The 18142-nt window shown below is 42.0% G+C and overlaps 1 protein-coding gene across 3 annotated transcripts in view; it reads left to right on the top strand.

Annotated features, from left to right (window-relative positions):
• ctdspla (CTD (carboxy-terminal domain, RNA polymerase II, polypeptide A) small phosphatase-like a) overlaps positions 1-18142 on the top strand; it is a 45620-nt gene that overhangs the window by 12725 nt on the left and 14753 nt on the right. The window contains exons 2-4 of one of the 3 annotated variants that reach the window (XM_080417206.1): positions 11081-11247; positions 12063-12152; positions 14770-14802. In XM_080417206.1, coding sequence (XP_080273332.1) covers positions 11081-11247; positions 12063-12152; positions 14770-14802 — 290 coding nt within the window. The remainder of the gene's footprint in view (positions 1-11080; positions 11248-12062; positions 12153-14769; positions 14803-18142) is intronic. The other 2 variants (XM_080417207.1, XM_080417208.1) reach the window with 2 other exon arrangements.

Raw genomic sequence — 18142 nt, 5'->3', positions numbered from 1 at the left:
ATCTCTGGCAGTTTGTCAAACGCAAAAATAAAAATGTTCTGGCAGTGAATGAGTTAACGTGTTTCACGTGTTTTTGAAAAAAATAGAAAAAAACTCCAAAAAAAAAATGGCCTCAGGTTGAGAATGAGGAGTGAGTGACTTGAAAAACAAATAAGTAGTTAACTTTTTACATTCTGAGTTATACAGCTGCTTCAGTACTATATGAGAAAAATGCATATACATTCAAGACAGATTCTTGCTGCGGTTCTATTCATGTCAGTAACTAAACATGAAAAATCTTAGTTACTTGGACAGCAGCAGCTGTTAGCGTCACTAACATTGTTATTTGGAGTCCAAGAGGACATCAGTTGTTGTGTGCGTGCGATATTCATCAATCAATTTTCCACTGGCATTTCTCCAGCTCTCAACTAGGGCTTAAAGGGAAACTAGGTAACTTTTCTGATCCGTGTGTGTACACACACACTCCCCCCTCCCCCCTCCCCTCTCTGACAGGTATCAAAGTGATGGCTGTCTTAATTGATTAGAGAGAGCACTAACGAGCACAGAACAAGTTTGACACTTTAATGGCCCAATCAATCAACTCGGTGCACAACCCCTTTGAAGTTCAAAGGGCTCAATTAAGAGCTCCGGCCGAGCTCCCCCCCCCCTCCCCCCACAGACAGAGGCGTCCCTGCAAGGGATGAATGTCAACATTAACAGTGGAACAAAACCAAAGTACAGCCAGAGGGTGGTTTTTCTGCAAGGAAACACAACAGCACAATAATATAGTGGCTGATAGAGGGAAATGAGGGCTAAGGTATTTACATATTAAAAAAAGATAACCTATAAGTGGTTAAATAAACTAGGTCAGTTTATGTTTCTATCAAAAAGGTATTTGTGTTCATCTTTATTATATGTTTACTAAACTTATAAGTTAAAGTTTCTCAAATAGAATCTTTAATCAAATCAAAGATTTATTTTTCAAATGGCTTGGAGAATGTTGAACCTGCGTGAGGCTTCAACATTCTCTCAACTGTAGGCTTACCATATATTTGAGTATCTGGGAAAACAGAGAAGTAAACGCTTGAACTGTCACAGCCCTAAACAACATGGGCTGACTTGCTGTGGCTCTCGTTGCGTAACTCCAGCTGAAGAGTCAGATCTCCTTCATTATATCTCTGTGAGCTCTCTGTGGGTTAATTCCCCCTACGCCTGTCACAGCCTTCATTTCGCAGAGCACTTGAGCAGCAGCAGGCGATCCCACGCTGCCTACGACATACATGGGGCCAAAGGCAGCAAAGTGGAAGGATGAATCCACCCTATATAGCCACACATCTCTGTGTCGGGGATCGTTACAGCAACGGCGGGATTAGTGGCTTGCACATGAGCTGGGTGGCAGCCCAGTGGTTCGAACATGTATATGAAAGGAAATCTCTGCTAACCCTGTTTTCAGGCTTTGAAATGCATGATCGGGTGATGAAGCAAATGTCAGTTACATAAGGTGTCTTATGTAACTATATATATATATATATATATAGATAGATAGATAGATAGATAGATAGATAGATAGATAGATATCTCTTAGGCATGTAACGATTCACTCACGATACGTTTCGAATCACGACACTAGATTCACGATACGATTTTTTAAACACAAAATTATTTTCCAGACAAATGACCGAAACCTATTTTTTCTTTCTTTTCTTTTCTCTCTTTCTCTCGCTCCAGTATTTTCTTCTCTTTAATTCTTTTTTACAATACTGTGTTTTCTCTTATCAATACAGTAGCAAATGACAGAAAACCCATTTTTTAAAATCAATTCTCTTACAAAGATCCTGTATTGTCTCCTCTTTTGTTACGTGCCCTCTGCTGTTTGCATTGCGATACATTTTATATTAAATCGATTTCAATTGTCATCAGTTTGAATCGATTCACGATAAATCATTACATGCCTAATATATCCCCATCCTGGATAAATATGGCTGTGGAGGGCAAGCTGCTGGAACTAACAGTAGCACTCTGGGGCTGCCATTTTAACCCGGGCCTCAGCTGTGTGTGTGTTGGGGGCTAAATGTGAATCTATTTGATCATACTGTAGGGCCTACTGTTGTGGTTGCATTGACCGCCTCGCACATAACCCACCACGGGACCATCAAAGTAAACACACATGGACTGGACTGTCAGGCTGTGCTCAGCTGACACCACAACACTAGCTGTGTGTGTGTGTGTGTGTGTGTGTGTGTGTGTGTGTGTGTGTGTGTGTGTGTGTGTGTGTGTGTGTGTGTGTGTGTGTGTGTGTGTGTGTGTGTGTGTGTGTGTGTGTGTGTGTGTGTGTGTGTGTGTGTGTGTGTGTGTGTGTGTGTGTGTGTGTGTGTGTGTGTGTGTGTGTGTGTGTGTGTGTGCGTGCGTGTGTGTTCGCACAGCCACGCACGCATACACAATTAAGTGCATGTGGCAAAGCAGATGCTATTCACTGTATAAATATTATTTTTTAAGACAATCTGTTGTGTTCATAACAGTCTCTCTAGGTGGGACTTTCCCCCCTATTTTGCAGACAGTAAATAATCTCTTCTTAGTCAGGACACAGAGTTCAAAACAAAAGGTTTCCATCATGTGGAATCTCACCGAGTGAACAATATTGTCATAGGAGTTGAGTGTGAGCTCCTATAGCTCGAGAATGGGACGTTTTTAACCTCTGCTCCTGTGCTCCAGAAGAGGAGTTTGTCTCACTTTCTTCAGACAAGGAGACAAACTACTGGATAAAATTCCTTTCACAATTGTGATATTTTTGCTAACCCAAAGCACAAGGAGCCCTGACTGCTGCTGTCAGTGTAGCTTCAGCACAGAAACTTCTCCATCATCATCCTTACCTTATCGTCAGTCTCTGACTGTACCTCAGACTGTCAATTCCCAAGTTTGTTTGTGTATCTATGCTTGCCTGGAGTGTGTGAGTTTGCATATGCCTGTCTATGTGTGTGCGAGCGCGTGTGTGTTTGTGTGTGTGTTTACGTAAACAGCTCTTAATTTGCGCTGCGTACGATGGATCAACTGGATCTCCTACAGTGTTATTATATAAGCCCCAACAGCTGGACCAACGTTTGATTCATAAACCCCACGCGACCCAAAAACAACCGTGAAGGGAGGAGGAACAACGTCTTCAAAAATGTGCCCACAAGTCTGTAGTAATGCCAGTGGTGGAAAGTAACTAAGTACATTTACTGTGCTGTAGTACTGTACTTAACCCATTAAGACCGGGAAAGCCTATATCTTGTTTTACCTTTAAAACCGGGAAAGCATCTGTGTCATTTTAGATGTTTCTATGTATATAGCAACAGGATTTCTTTAGATTTTTTTTATAAAAAATTGATTAAAAAAAAAAACTTAAATGGGTTAAGTTTTTAGTTTATTAGTTATTAGTTAGTTATTACGATCCACATCAACGGTATCACAAAACATACACACTGTAATACAATATTTCATGCTGTTTGGTTGAAAAGACATCGGCTGAAGCTCATGGCTTATTTATGCCTATCCTTTATACATGTTGGTTTAAGTTATTCATATTTACAAAGTTCATATTGAATGAACGCTCAAAGAATTATCCGCAATTACATTCAAAACTACTTAATTTGTTCGTATTAATCAAACACTCAAAATGTTTCAATATTTGCATTCATGACTTCATACTTACCCACACCATCACAGACATGTACATATGTGTGAAAGTGTGTGTATGATATACACCCGAATGCGCGCATATACCCATATACGCAGATTCAAATATACATACCTTATATAGTATTGGTATATAAAAGTACAGTTTATGAGGTATTTTTACTTTACTGGGGTACTTCCAAATTTCTATAATTTTACTTATACTCCACTACATCGCAAAGGCAAATGTTGTACTTTTACTCCAGTCCACTATAATTATTTTTGAAAACTTTAGTTACTAGTTACTTTGTAGATTTTGATTATTATTTTAAAACCACTTCAACTGCAAAGCGACGCGTTGTGGGCTTGTAGATCTGCTATTTTCAAAGGATTTCCATACATTTTATACATTTGAAAACTTGTTAAATGGGACCTTCTGCATAGTGAGTACTTTTACTTATGGTACTTGTAAGTATATTTTGATGGCAGTACTTTTGTACTTTTACTCTAGTCAATTTTGAATACCGAACTTGTACTTGTAACAGACTATATTCTACAATATGTTGTTAGTACTTTGTCCACCACTGCATTTCAGTTTAGCCTGAGCTAAATTCCTTGCCATGATGTCAAGTTACATTTACCAGTTACTCCGTCTCATGTAGGATTTGCTATTCTTGAAAGACAGTAAACTCTTTGCATGAGAGAGAGAGAGAAAAATGTATTAATAAAAGGCAGCTAACTGGGTGAGGCTTTAGGCAGTTTATTATTGTGTTGTCGCCTATAAGTGTATCTCCACACCGTTTAAACAGATCCTGTTTTCCATCTGAATTATTAAAGGTCCCCGCATGGTCTGCATGCGCTCACATTCACCTCAATGTCCCCCAGCTACTGTACACACACGTTACCTGCATGGCTGGCTAGCCATGCTAACTGCTACTGGAGCACAGCTTGGGTCACCCAATCACCGCCGGTCTCCCGTTGCTGTGAGAAAGGTCACCCCAGAACACGGCTCTCCAGGCTGACGTCTGAGTGTGTCCTCACATTAACCCATTAAGACCGGGGGGACGCATCGTGTCATTTTTAGATTTCTTTGGCTATTTTTTTGAAACATTTTGGAAAATGTGTGCAAATCTTTGAATATGTATATACATTTTTAACTAAAATCTTTCCTTCTGGGGGTCCCTGGAACAAAATATTTTGAGATGGGGCCGCGGCCACATACATATCATTTTGGGTGGTCCTTGACATGAAAAAGTTTGAGAACCACTGATGTTATAGCAACATAAGTAATAATAAAAAGATTTGAGTTAAAAATGTTCGCTTTAAAAATATATATATATTCAATGATTTGCACACATTTTCACAATTCTTTTTTTGGTGCTGCGCTATGAGCTTGTATATCTGCTATTTTTGAGTAGCCAAAGAAATCTAAAAATGACACAGACGCGTTCCCGGATTGAATGGGTTAACTCATGAGACCTTTATTTTGCCACAAAGCGAGGAACCATATCATTCTAAACTTAAACCCGAGGTGGTGTCCCGTTATTTTTAAAACTTGGCACGTATAGTGCGTGTGCATGCCTGCATATATAGGCAGAGGCCATAGAGTCTTTATGAGCGTGCTTTAATAGGTTACGGTAAGGGAGGGCCACCTCAAAAATCTCCGGCTTAAGCCAGGCATCATATTCCCCCGCCTTGGCGTATTTCCATGCTGTGGGTCATGGGGTGATTATCTCTTCCTGTCAGGAATGTGGAGAATTTCCGGAGTTTTCCCCTCTCTTCCGGCCTCCTTAAGCCAGATTTATACTTTGTCGTGTGACGTGTGTGTCGCCTGCCGAAAATAGCAGATGTGCAAGCTCACAACGCGTCGCGGACGCAGCGTGTTTTTTTTGATACGCGACACTGTCATGCGACGGGGCGTAAATTCGGCATTAGTGGCTGTTACTGAACATTGCCATAACAGAGCACTCCATGAGGAGCCTATAAAAGAAATAGGCTACTGAATTGAATGCCATGTGCATTCAGTCACTGAATAGAGTGCACCGGCACAGAGTGGGGTAAGGGTTTGGTCTACTGTCTCTCTCTCTAGGGAGCTATTGTTGGGAACAACCACCACAGTGCATGTCACCCTTTTACCCAGATTTTGTAATGGGGTGTGTAGTCCTCCTCATTCAACAACCTCAGACTGTCGCCTACCCCTGTTGCAGTCTGGGTAGTCTCGCGTAGCCAGACAACTATCCCACAATCTCCGAATGCTATATATAGAGTCTGGAACTACACCTCCCGAAATCCGAGAGAGGAAACTGGCACTTCCGTTAACGAAAATATATTTTAAAATATCTTTACATTTTATTTTTTAGTTTCCATTTCTGCTAAGCAGCAAGCTAAATATACTTGGATGATTTTGATTTATATTTTGATACATTTGCGCGACTGTAAAGACCAAACGGAAGTGGCGAGGAGGCTTCACGTCCGGTTTATATTTTAATCATGATCAGAGCTTCCGAGTCCCAGACTGTATGACCAGAAACATTTGAAATTTGTGGGAGGCAACAGTCTGGCCACGCGAGACTACAGTCTGGGTAACTTCAGCGAGCACTGCTGTGATTCATTTCACTACTTGCTTGACCCCAATTGTTGTTGGTGTTGTGTGAGCATCAGGCAATCTGGAGTCTATACCCGTTAAAATCCAGAGTGGTAATGATCTTTGCCAGGCGGGAGGCGAAGATTGTTTTCATCCTTGTATGTGTGTTGTCTGTGTGTACTGAATGTGTCCGTGATAAAAAATTTATCATTCAGATTTTTCATATTCCATTTCTATTATAATTGCCTTCCAAATTATAAGGGTCGGGGGGGCATGCTAAACATGCGAAATATCATGAACACATCGACTGCCAAAATTGAACGACACATTGAGAGGCCTATAAACACTGTGGGACCCAGCTAAAAAGTTTGTGAACCATTGACTTAGACCCATATGGGCGCCAAAAAGCCTATAAATGTCAATGTTTGTTTGCAGAAATACATTAGGTGCAAATTATCCTGCTGTGACTGAGTCATGTGACAGTGAGCGTAACCCATAGTGGGTAGGTACCACAAATGTGAAAATGTTATCTCTGCTGTCGGGCAGATACCAGCTATGTCCAAAATATTAACTTTTCAGGAAATGAAACAAAAAAACATGTTTTTAGAACGACACAATACTGCCTCATCAAAGTTGGTATGGTGACTTCATACATTATCTCATACTTGAATGTGTCCTCCTTATATTATCATCACTTTACCCCAAAACAGTTCAAGTGGATTTAGGAGGTTTTTCTCCATCGATGTGGAGATTTATTTTTTCTTCGTCTGACTAATCAGTCATTCTAATCAATGATGGAAAAAAACAACTATCTCAAGTTGGAGTTAGGTACGTGGTTTGACCGACAGTTTGAGGCTCCAATGGAGTTACAGTAGGAGGTTTATAGTCAGAAGTGCTTTTTAATACTTTCCATTGGTTCAATTCAATATTTTGTAAAACCCACACACAGATGTAAAGGGTGTTCAATAGCACTGATTTGATCAAATAATAAAAAAAAGTAGAACATTTGAGATAGCTGGTTTCTGCCCAACAGCGACGATATGTTATTACTATCCGCAGCTTCCTCGGCTCCTGACAGTTGTTGTGTCACCCACAACTTACACAGCCCTGGCTATAGGCAAAATCCAGCCTGGCAAAGATATGTGCTCGGTGCCGAGCACCCCTTTCGAGTATAAATAATCAGACGGACGCTCTCTGGATTTGAGTAAGCATGCAGCTTATCTGGGCTCCTTTGGTGTTAATGACAAATGTTGCCCTATAACCTTCTAGCCTTTTCCTAGAAAGGCGTTGTGCTCAGGAGGGAATGTAATACAAGCTGACTTCAGTCACATACCCAGAATGAAGACGTTGAAAGAAAGACTTTCTGTGCGCGAGCGTGTGTGCCTGTGCGTGTGTGCGTGCGTGTTGTGCGTATGTCCGAGCCTGCATTGTAGTGTATTTGTTTATTAGCACACAGACACGTGTCCCAGTGCACAAGACGCGCATTTCTCCATGTGATTCTGTGTGTGTGTGTGTGTGTGTGTGTGTGTGTGTGTGTGTGTGTGTGTGTGCTTACGTACATTCTGCACACTCTGTCCAGCTATGTTGTTTGTGTCAAAGGGAGGGAGCTGTGTTTGTGCAGGGTGGCGGTGCTGGAGGGGGTGGAGTAAGCACCAGACGCAAGTATAGGCTGTCTCAACCACACCAACTCTCCCCACCCATTCTATGCCCTTCTCTCCCCCCTCTATCTTTCTCTCCCTCTTTTCTCCCTCTCCCACCTGTTTTTTTTTTTTCTTCTTTTTTTTCCTTCTTCCTTCTTTCTTTTTCAGCGGGAGCGTTGTTGATTAGACCAGGGTGGGAAAATGTAGACGGGGTCTCAAAATGGAGGAGCCTTTATAGTGGAAGGCTTGAAGCCAGGCATGGGAGGAGGAGAGAGGGTTGACATTGGGTCACTTCACTCTTAACTGGCAACTTCCCATTTTAGAGTCGCCGCTCAGTCTTTAAAAGACGCGTTTGGCTTCGGTACTCTTTTCTTTATTTGTTTTGGTTGTGCTATTTATTGACGCCACACTACTAAATCTGTTACACTTCATTAGAATACAGGCTCAGCATCTCTCTCTCTCTCTCTCTGTGTGTGTGTGTGTGTGTGTGTGTGTGTGTGTGTGTGTGTGTGTGTGTGTGTGTGTGTGTGTGTGTGTGTGTGTGTGTGTGTGTGTGTGTGTGTGTGTGTGTGTGTGTGTGTGTGTGTGTGTGTGTGTGTGTGTGTGTGTGTGTGTGTGTGTGTGTGTGTGTGTGTGTGTGTGTGTGTGTGTGTGTGTGTGCACGCGTGTCATTGACCTTGCTCTCACGGGGTTAATGCCTTCTGTGTGTGTGTGTTGTTTGTTTTGGTCTAATCAGATACATTCCTGTTTGCTTCTCCTGCTGCTTGAACCATTCATACTCAACATAAAAAGACCCATATCTACATTTTATATTTTGCAGTGTATTATATTCTGTGCGTGGCATGCTGTCAGTCAGTCTTTCCAGTGCGATTGGCCACAGTCTTCTTCAAGGATGCCCAAGCAGTGAGCTGGGTCTACCAGCCAACCCCGTGGAGACTAGTCCCACGCATCAGATCTGATGGCTCTAAAAACAACCTCAGCATGCATGGCTAAGCAGGCCTGCTTTGTCACATGACTGTATGGACAGTTGGACACATTAAGGAGATGGCAGTGACTGAGAAATGTTCTGACTCATTTTCTCAAGCGCAAAAGAACAAACAAAAAAACGAAGGACGAGGACTTTGCACAGATGCATGTTCAAAACTTACTTTGAAACCTTGTATATCCATATTTCGACTTTGTATGTTTTTCCTCCCACGTAAATTCATGCACTACTTCTTCATTTGACAGTGAGTGACACAAAAAAGTAGCAATGTTGAACTTTTATATAAACTTCGGTTGTATAGCTACCTGGATATTACTCATTAGTCCAAATTACTCTCATATTATTACATAAAACAGTAAACAAATACCAACAAAATGGATTCCGCCAATGTATTCCAATACAGTCCTGATACAAAAAACACCAAGATCTGTGACCTATCAAACTTCCATTAAGAGGATGTAGTGGAATACAGACATTTCACATTCCCATGTGCTACTGTATGATTTTGAGAACTATTTTGCCGTGCAATGAGAGTGACTGGAATCCTTACTTCTGGTTTCTCATTCACTGAGCACAGAAGCAACAAATAATCATCTTCTCCCAGGTTCGACCATATTTCAGCATTGATGTATTATGTCTCACGTGGGATTTGGCATGATTATAGCTTGATCTATAACTGCACTGTTGAATTCTGGCCTGATGTCTCTTCTGTCCAATGGCCTTCGCCGTTCCCAAAAAATCTGAAATAATATTATGTGATCATCGTCAAAACATTTCTCAAGACGTGGAGCCCAGTTCAGTCTGTGTCTCCTTTGTCAGTGAAAATAGGCCATGGGCTTCAGAGAGGCTGTGAGAGGGCTGGATGATGATGTAACTATGAACCTACGGGTACACGTGTGTAGGCCATCGTTTTCTCTCTACAGCAGTGGTTCTCAAAACCTTTTCATGTCAAGGACCCCCAAAATGATTGTAATGTATTTGGCCGCGGACCCCCATCTCAAATATTTTGTTCCAGGGACCCCCCCAGAAGGAAAGATTTGAGTTACAAATGTTCGCTTTAAAAAATATTATATTAAAAGATTTGCACAAATGTTGCAAATGTTTTCAAAAATAGCAGATCTACAAGCTCATAGCGCGGCACTCGGTGCCGCGCTATGGGCTTGTATATCTGCTATTTTTGAATAGCCAAAGTATAAAAGGTTGAAGTGGTTAAAATGATTGTGACGCTTCATTAGCACATTTAGCTGGGGACCCCCTGGAACCCCCCCAGGGACCCCTGGGGGTCCCCGGACCCCACTTTGAGAACCAACGGTCTACAGCACTGAGAGATGGACGCTACAATCACCCTCTCGCCACGCATTTGTGATTTCATATTTGCATTATCGTCCTCACACATCCCGTATATCGTCACGTGTAAATCGGGTCGGTCTACAGACACGGTCCACACATCAGACGATGGACACAGCCGGGACGACGGCAACTGTAAGATGTTTTTCTAGTTATTAGATCTCGCAGTTCTCTTGGTTATGCTGGGTGCCTGCTGTCACGGATGGAAGAATGCAAGGCTTGATTACAGGCAGTGTCCCCTTCCCATGCATCCTGGCATCTCCCCCTAGACATTGTTGTTGCAAAGCAGAGGGGATCATAACTCGAGTGTCTTTTTATTTTCTCTCTTTCATACACACACACACGCATACTCTCTCTCCCGCACTCTCTCTCCCCATGTCTCTATCTATCTTGGACTGTCCTGTGAAAGGAGAACCTTTTGACGTTAATTAACTAGGCTAACTTCCCAGAGGGCACGAGTGTACGAGTGGAGGCTATTTTTGTTCCCGCGCTTCCTATCGTACGAACCAAAGCATGAATATATTGTATCGTGCGCGCGCACATCTCAGCCTCTTCTGTCATAATAATGGCGAAACACTGGGTCTACCGTGACTCAAATCATTGCCTCATTCTTCATACGATTCTTTTAGGCTTTGTTAGCCTCGGGTGTTATGTGCAATCGCTATGTGAACTTGGCAGGTGGAAATAAAAGGCAAATTACTTCAAAAGAGCACTATAAGTGCTGATCCAAGGGTCTTTTATAAAACAAAGTGATTCTGATTAGACGTGTGGCATAGAATGACCTATTCTCCCTCTCTCTTCTGTCTCTTTTTTTTTATTTCTCTCTCTCTTCTCTCTCCTTCTCTCTCTCCCCCCTTTTCCTTCTCTGGCTTTTTTGTGATCTATTCATAGTCTCCCAGTCCAACAGCAGCCTAAAGAAACACCGGAGTCGGAGCATCTTCAGCCCTTTCTTCTGCTGCTTCCGCAACTACAATGAATACCACGCGGAGCCCCCGTCTCCTAACAACAAGAGCCTCTCACTGCCCCCGCCTCCGGAGGAGAACGGCAGCCCGCCGAAGGTGAAGCTCTTCGATGCATGTCTTTCTTTTTCTTTTTTTTTTCATGGTTGGGTAGCGTTAGATATTGATTAAACCACACAGAATCGTCTCGATAGAGAAACCACTAGACCAAACAAAACCCAAACAAAACGACTGTAACCTCGTTGCTGTCGGGCTGAAACCTCTTATCTCCGTAAAGTACTATATTCTGACAGTAATCATTACTACAGAGCGTCGCAGCGGTCACAGGGGTCTCTCCAGCTCTTTAGTAAACAGAATATAGCACATTTTCAGGTAGGTGACAAAATGTAAACCAATCAGGAGAGAGCACTGAAAATGCATTTTTCTGTTTAATAAAGAGCTGGAGAGACATGGGAGACTCCTTTTTACTGAACAAACACTCTATAGCATTGAGTACTATCAGAATATAGAGCTGTTTAACACTTATTTTTAAGTAAATCACTTACCCTACCTTTTTCTTTTTAATAAAAATGTTTATCCCACGATTTTTGTAACCCATTTTTTTCACCCAGTGCCAAATATCTAAGTGATCCTGGGCGCTACACTCCCTCTGCCAGCCTAGGGAGAGCCTAGAACCTACCTTTTAATGCCAAACTTGATCATACCGCTGTGTCTCACTCAAAAGTATCAAAAGTGGTTTCCCCACCCCGACAGAAACTATCTGTGGAATTCTGTCCAGGTTTTTAGTTTTTATGACCGCAGAAGTCCCACAGTTCTATACCTGAAGGATCCGGCTATATATATATATATGAGCCATATATTTGTGTGGCCTCGATAAAGAAGAAAGCTTGTAAACGTTGTGCCTCTTCCTGCAGAGGGCTGGGCCTGGGAGTGAGGCGCTGTGCAGTCTCACTGAGTTCCCTCCACAAATCTTTCCAGCTGCTCCAAACCCGTTGAACCCAGAGGTTGTTTACCATCCACTGCTTGAAAATACGGGCACGCTTCCCACAGCACATTCTTCGATATCCGCCTACACACACACACACATGCACACACGCCCCCGCACACACGCACACACACACACACACACACACACACACACACACACACACCCCCACACACACACGTAACCACACAAAATACACACACTGCTAACGCCACATTGAAGGAAAGAAATTATGAAAAAAACACAGGGACACGCATGTGCACACGCACGTGCACACGCATTTGGAAGTGCTGCTGCTCACCCAAGTTTGCAGAGGTCTTCTTAACACCATGCACCCATGAAAACATGCACGCACGCACTCACACACACACACACACACACACACACACACGCACCCCAAACACACGTGCACACACCTCTATGTATCCGGTCCCCTTTTAATCCTCATAAAGTGGGCCTTGTGTGTGTCTGGTGTGATGGATTGCCTGGTACCCCACCCCATCCCCCCTCACCCCCCGCCCCCCCTCTCCCTCCTCACACACACACACACTCTGACCAGTGTAGTGAGTATGTGTTAACCCATTAAGACCTGAGGCGATTCTTAAAAAAATTACAGTTTTTGGAAAGAAATCTCAACATTTTTTTTTCAATATTTTTCAAAAATAGCAGATCTACAAGCTCATAGCGCGGCACTCGGTGCCGCGCTATGAGCTTGTATATCTGCTATTTTTGAATAGCCAAAGAAATCTAAAGTGACACTGATGCGTTCCAGGTCTTAATGGGTTAAGTGAACATTCTGCCCACGGAAAAGACGGGCCAAGCCCCAATCCCCCTCCACAAACACGGCGTTCCGCTGCCAAGGCAGGTACGCTAGGACTATAAATGGAGCGAGATCATATCACCTTTCCACTCGTGTGTACCTGTAAATGGCTCTCGTTTGGGGTTGGAATGTGTGGGGCCTCTTTTACGGGTTGCTATGCATGAGGGCAGCAGTGGCGCTGACCGGCTCCGGACCCCTTCTCAACGAACCAGGTTTAGGGGCTGCAACTGTCGATTTATTTTACATTTTTGCAAATCTTTGAATATGTATTTTTTAAATCGAACATTTGTAAAATATTTTGTTCCAGGGACCTCCAGAAGCAAAGATTTGAGTTACAAATGTTCGCTTTAAAAATATATGTATTCAAAGACTTGCACAAATGTTCAGGATTTTTCAAAAATAGCAGATCTACAAGCTGCTGTCTCTCGCTGTCGATCCACGGTTGCTGATTGGGATGGATCCCAACTGTCTTTTTTGTAACTATGTCGTTGATGCACTTACTGATAAAACCAGTGACAGAGTCTGAGAGTTCGTTGACGTTATTTTCAGCGGCGTCCTTAAACATCCCCCTGTCAGTCAATTCAAACATTGTTAAAATAGTAGATGTACTATAGCTCACAAGTTGTTTACTAACAAATTATATCGATTATTACGGGTGTGCCGATATATCGTCCTGCGATATATCGCGATACGTTTTCGTGACAATACAGTATGTATCGTTTTTGGGAAAAAAATATTGTTTAAAAAAATATATATATTTGATTGCATTTGCTTCCCTTCCCCATATATTTTCATAAGCTTTCCCTCCCCCCCATTTATTTTCATAATAAAAAAGTGCCATATATCGTATCGTATCGATGTCGTGAGCCCAATATTGTGTTGTATCGTATCATGACGATACGGCACACCTATCGATTATCGATTACGTCGATTAGCTCGACCAACTGTTGCAGCCCTAAACTAGTTCCTATTAATTCAGAATGAACCTGGCGAACCTCGGCACATGTAAAAAAAAATAAAAAGAAAGAAAAAAAGCCTTGTTATAATGCTAGGCTGATGTTTTTCTGTTCTTGGCGGGCTTGGCCTCGGCCTGCCATCTCTCCCCACAGACAGAGCGCACGCTTTTCTGGAGCGCTGGCCAGCAGTATTTGTTACTATGGTAGCTCTGTTTGTGTTCTGCCTCTCTATCACTCTGGTATTATATGGCTCGTTCTTTCTCCCCCCATTTCTCGACCACAACCCCGGGGTTGTTTTTTTTTTTTTTTTTTATCACTGTGCTGTTTTCTCTCTTTCTATTTCTGTTCCTCGGTTGTCCTCCTCTCTGTGTTGTCGTTTCTTATTCCCCGTTTTCTCCAGTGGTGGAAAAAGTACTCACATTGTTTACATAGTAAAAAAGTAAAAGTCTGGAATAAAACATTTTCTTGAGTAAAAGTATCAAAATGTACTCAAGGTACTAAAAGTAGAAAGTACTCATTATTTCAAATGTATAAAAATCTTTTGAAAATAGCGGATCTAAGCTCACAATGCATCGCATCGCAATGTATTGTTAGCTTTTAATTATATCCCTGACCCTGGCCGAAATGTATATAGGGCTGAAGTGGTTAATGTATGTTTTGTAATAATAATCAAAATCTACAAAGTAACTAGAAACTACAGTTTTCAAGTAATTGAAAATTGGAGATGCTCCAGTAAAGATTTTACCTAAGTACAGTACTTAAGTAAATGTGCTTAGTTACTTTACACCACTGGTTTTCTCTCATTCTCTCTCTCTCTCTCTCTTTCCCCCTCCGTCTTTCTCTCTTTTTATTTCCTCTAGTGTGACCAGGTGCAGGTCGTCTCCATCCCCAGTGTATGTATTATCTTTTTCATTTCGTCGTTCGTTGTCTTCCTGCCTCATCCACCACCTCCGCCTAATACCTGTGATCGCTGTCCTATCACAGCGCTGCCTCTCTCTCGCTGCGTTGCATGTGTGGATCTCAAATAACGGTTTGGCTCGCTTTGCGCTCAATAACATTTCCAGTGGTGTAAAGTAACTGAGTACATTTACTCAAGTACTGTACTTAAGTACAATGTTGAGGTACTTTTACGTTATTGGGGTGTTTCCAATTGTCTATACTTTTACTTCAACTTCACTACATCTCAGAGGCAAATATTGTACTTTTACTCCACTGCAATTATTTGAAAACTTTAGTCACAAGTTACATTGCAGATTTACATATATTACATTATAAAACATACATTAACCACTTAAGCCCTATGTTATACCTAGGCTATTTGAAAATAGCCGATCTACAAGCTCACAACGCGTCGCATCGCGACGCATTGTGAGCTTGTAGATCTGCTATTTTCAAACATTTTAGTACTTTAACTTTTGGTACTTTAAGTACATTTTGATACCAATACTTTTGTACTTTTATTTGTAATTTAGAATTCCGGACTTTTACTTGTAATGGAGTACTTCTACACAGCAGTATTGATACTTTTACTTAAGTCAAACATTTGAGTACTTTTTCCACCACATGAACATTTCGCACATCCGCCTCGATCTGCTCTGATGGCGGCAAGACGTTCCTGACACGGCTCTGTAACCGCCTAAGCCTGATTTATGCTCTGTCGTTCAATAAGTGTCCTGTGATGAAAATAAACGATCTACGAGCTCACAACGCGGTGCGGACACGATGCGTTGCGAGCTCGTAGATCTGCTCTTTGCAGATAGTCTGTATCCATCCAATGGGATTTTTAATCAATGTGTAATGCTTATTTCATGTTCCATTGTGCGATGATGTCGCTCACAGAAAATAGCCTTTTAACACGTTGTGAGCTCGCAGATTCTGAATTTATTTGGCGAGCAACGACATCATACGACAAGGCTTAAGTCTTGACCTTGACCATGACCTTCTTTTCCCACTGGAACAGAAAATAATAACCCAATGTAATTTTCTCATTAGGCCGAACTGATTGAATTCTGTTTTCCCATCAGAGATGTTTGCAACAGCAGTTCTGAACAAATGAATGGCTGAGCTTTCAAACGGGGGGTTTGGTATTTGTCAATATCATTACATTTTGGTAATGTTTTCATTGATTGTGGAGTATTTTTGTTCAGATCTTTACCAGAAAAGAGGATTTATTTTTGCCGAGAGCCTCCTTAGCGATACAGTGCCATACGTTGACTTATTTGGTAGATATCGCATATCCTGTGGATTTAGTGCAATTTAGGATTATTCACACTCGCAGCGTTCTACGTCGTGGCCAAGTTATAAACTGCATTACCCGACACAGGCACCTCCTTTCCCTGGCAGGAACCCCCTGCGGGGACAAGGTCTGCTCCTTGTTCTCCTGCCTGTGTTCAGCCAAGGACTTTGAGAGGTGAATCTAAATGACTCTGGTTGGCATAGACGAGTCACTCCCTACTCTAACCCATTAAAACCGGGAAAGCATCTCTGTCATTTTAGATTTCAGCTATATATGAGTGTGTGTCACCATTTAAAAAAAATAGCAGATCTACAAGCTCATAGAGCGGCACGAAGTGGTGACGCGCTACTTCGTGCCGTTCTATGAGCTTGTATCTGCTATTTTTTTTTAAATCTTGTGCAAATATTTGAATGTATACGTATATTTGAAAGCAAACATTTCTCTCTCTTCTTCATGTGGGTCCCTGGAACAAAATATTTTTAGATGGGGATCTGTGGCCAAATACATATAATTTTGGGGGTCCTTGACATGAAAAAGTTTCAGAACCACTGATATAGCAACATAAGTTTTTCAGAAAACTGCTAGAAGACATTTGTAGAATTGGCCTCAGGTTTTAATGGGCTAATGCACTGCTACCGACAACACCACGATGTCAACTCAGCAGCCAAACAAGACATCATTACATCACTTAAGCCTTTGTATGCTTTGTTTGTACCACGGGGTCGCTCGTCAAAAAGCTAGCGACGCTTGAAGTGACACCGTCATGCGACAAATTATGAATTAAGCTTCCGTATTAGGCTTGTTGTGATAATGTTACCCACATAAACCCTAGCGTCGCAGTAGATCTGCTATTTTTGATGTTGAGGGAAATACTGACGGGCCTAGTATAGAGCCCTGGGGGACACCGTTCAACTAGGTATATAGGGTTTAAGTGGTTTAACCTGGGACACTACTGTTTGATTGATTGAATATTTTATTAGGCAAAAAATTTAAACATCACAATTACATTTATAATACTTTGTCTAAAAGGTCTGTCCAAAAAAGTCCTTGTGGTCTTGTTTCCAATGAGGTCCTTGGTATTCAGTTCATAGACAGATTCGATACCAAATCAAGTACGTATGCAAAACCTTGTGTCTACTAGTGTCTCTTGACATTTGGACGGCATTGGAGAACACATTGCTCACATAAATTCATCCACACAAGCTCTTGACACGATGTCACATGACAGAATTTCCATTTTAACTCGTACTGTACTTCCAACAGTCAACGCGAACACTTGTCACTGCAGTGTGTGACTAAGTGTAAACAGTTTTGAAATAGTGTCCCCGTGCCTGTGGCCTGTGGCACGTTGGGGGGCCATTTGTCTCCTCTGTGCAGCTCGGTAGTGAAAATGTCAAGGTCCCTGGTCAGTGGCTTGTCTTTGCCTGACCTGCATGTTATAAAGCCCCATTCATCAGCCTTTCAGTGTTCCCTGTTCCCAGGGAATTCTTCTCATGCTAGATCAGCGAGCATTGCTGTGATAAGACATGATAAACACGTTCAGCCTTGAAAACACACGCACACACACACACACACACACGCGGGCACGCACGTGCGCACGCACACGCACACCCACGCACACACACACTCTTACACTGACATGCAGAGAATGGCTGGTTGTTATGTCAAATCGTTTTGCTTCTGTGTCAGATTGAGAGAATCGTTGCCTCCGTATTATGTTAGTGCTTCTAAGATTATTTTTTTTACACTCTCATAGTTAACCCATTAAGACCTGAGGCCGATTCTACAAATGCCTTTCTGAAAAACGTATGTTGCTATATCAGTGGTGCTCAAACGCTTTCATGTCAAGGACCCCCAAAATTCTATATATTTGGCCACCATCTCAAAATACTCTGTTCCGGGGACCCCCAGAAGCAAAGATTTGAGTTAAAAAAATGTTCGCTTTAAAAAAATACATATTCAAAGATTTGCAAAAAAAACATTCTTCAAAAATAGCA

Source organism: Gymnoscopelus braueri (genome assembly GCF_963280865.1).
Source record: "Gymnoscopelus braueri genome assembly, chromosome: 21".
Lineage (NCBI taxonomy): Eukaryota > Metazoa > Chordata > Actinopteri > Myctophiformes > Myctophidae > Gymnoscopelus > Gymnoscopelus braueri.
Note: the sequence above shows the minus strand (reverse complement) of the source record. Positions and strands in the feature narration are given on the sequence as shown.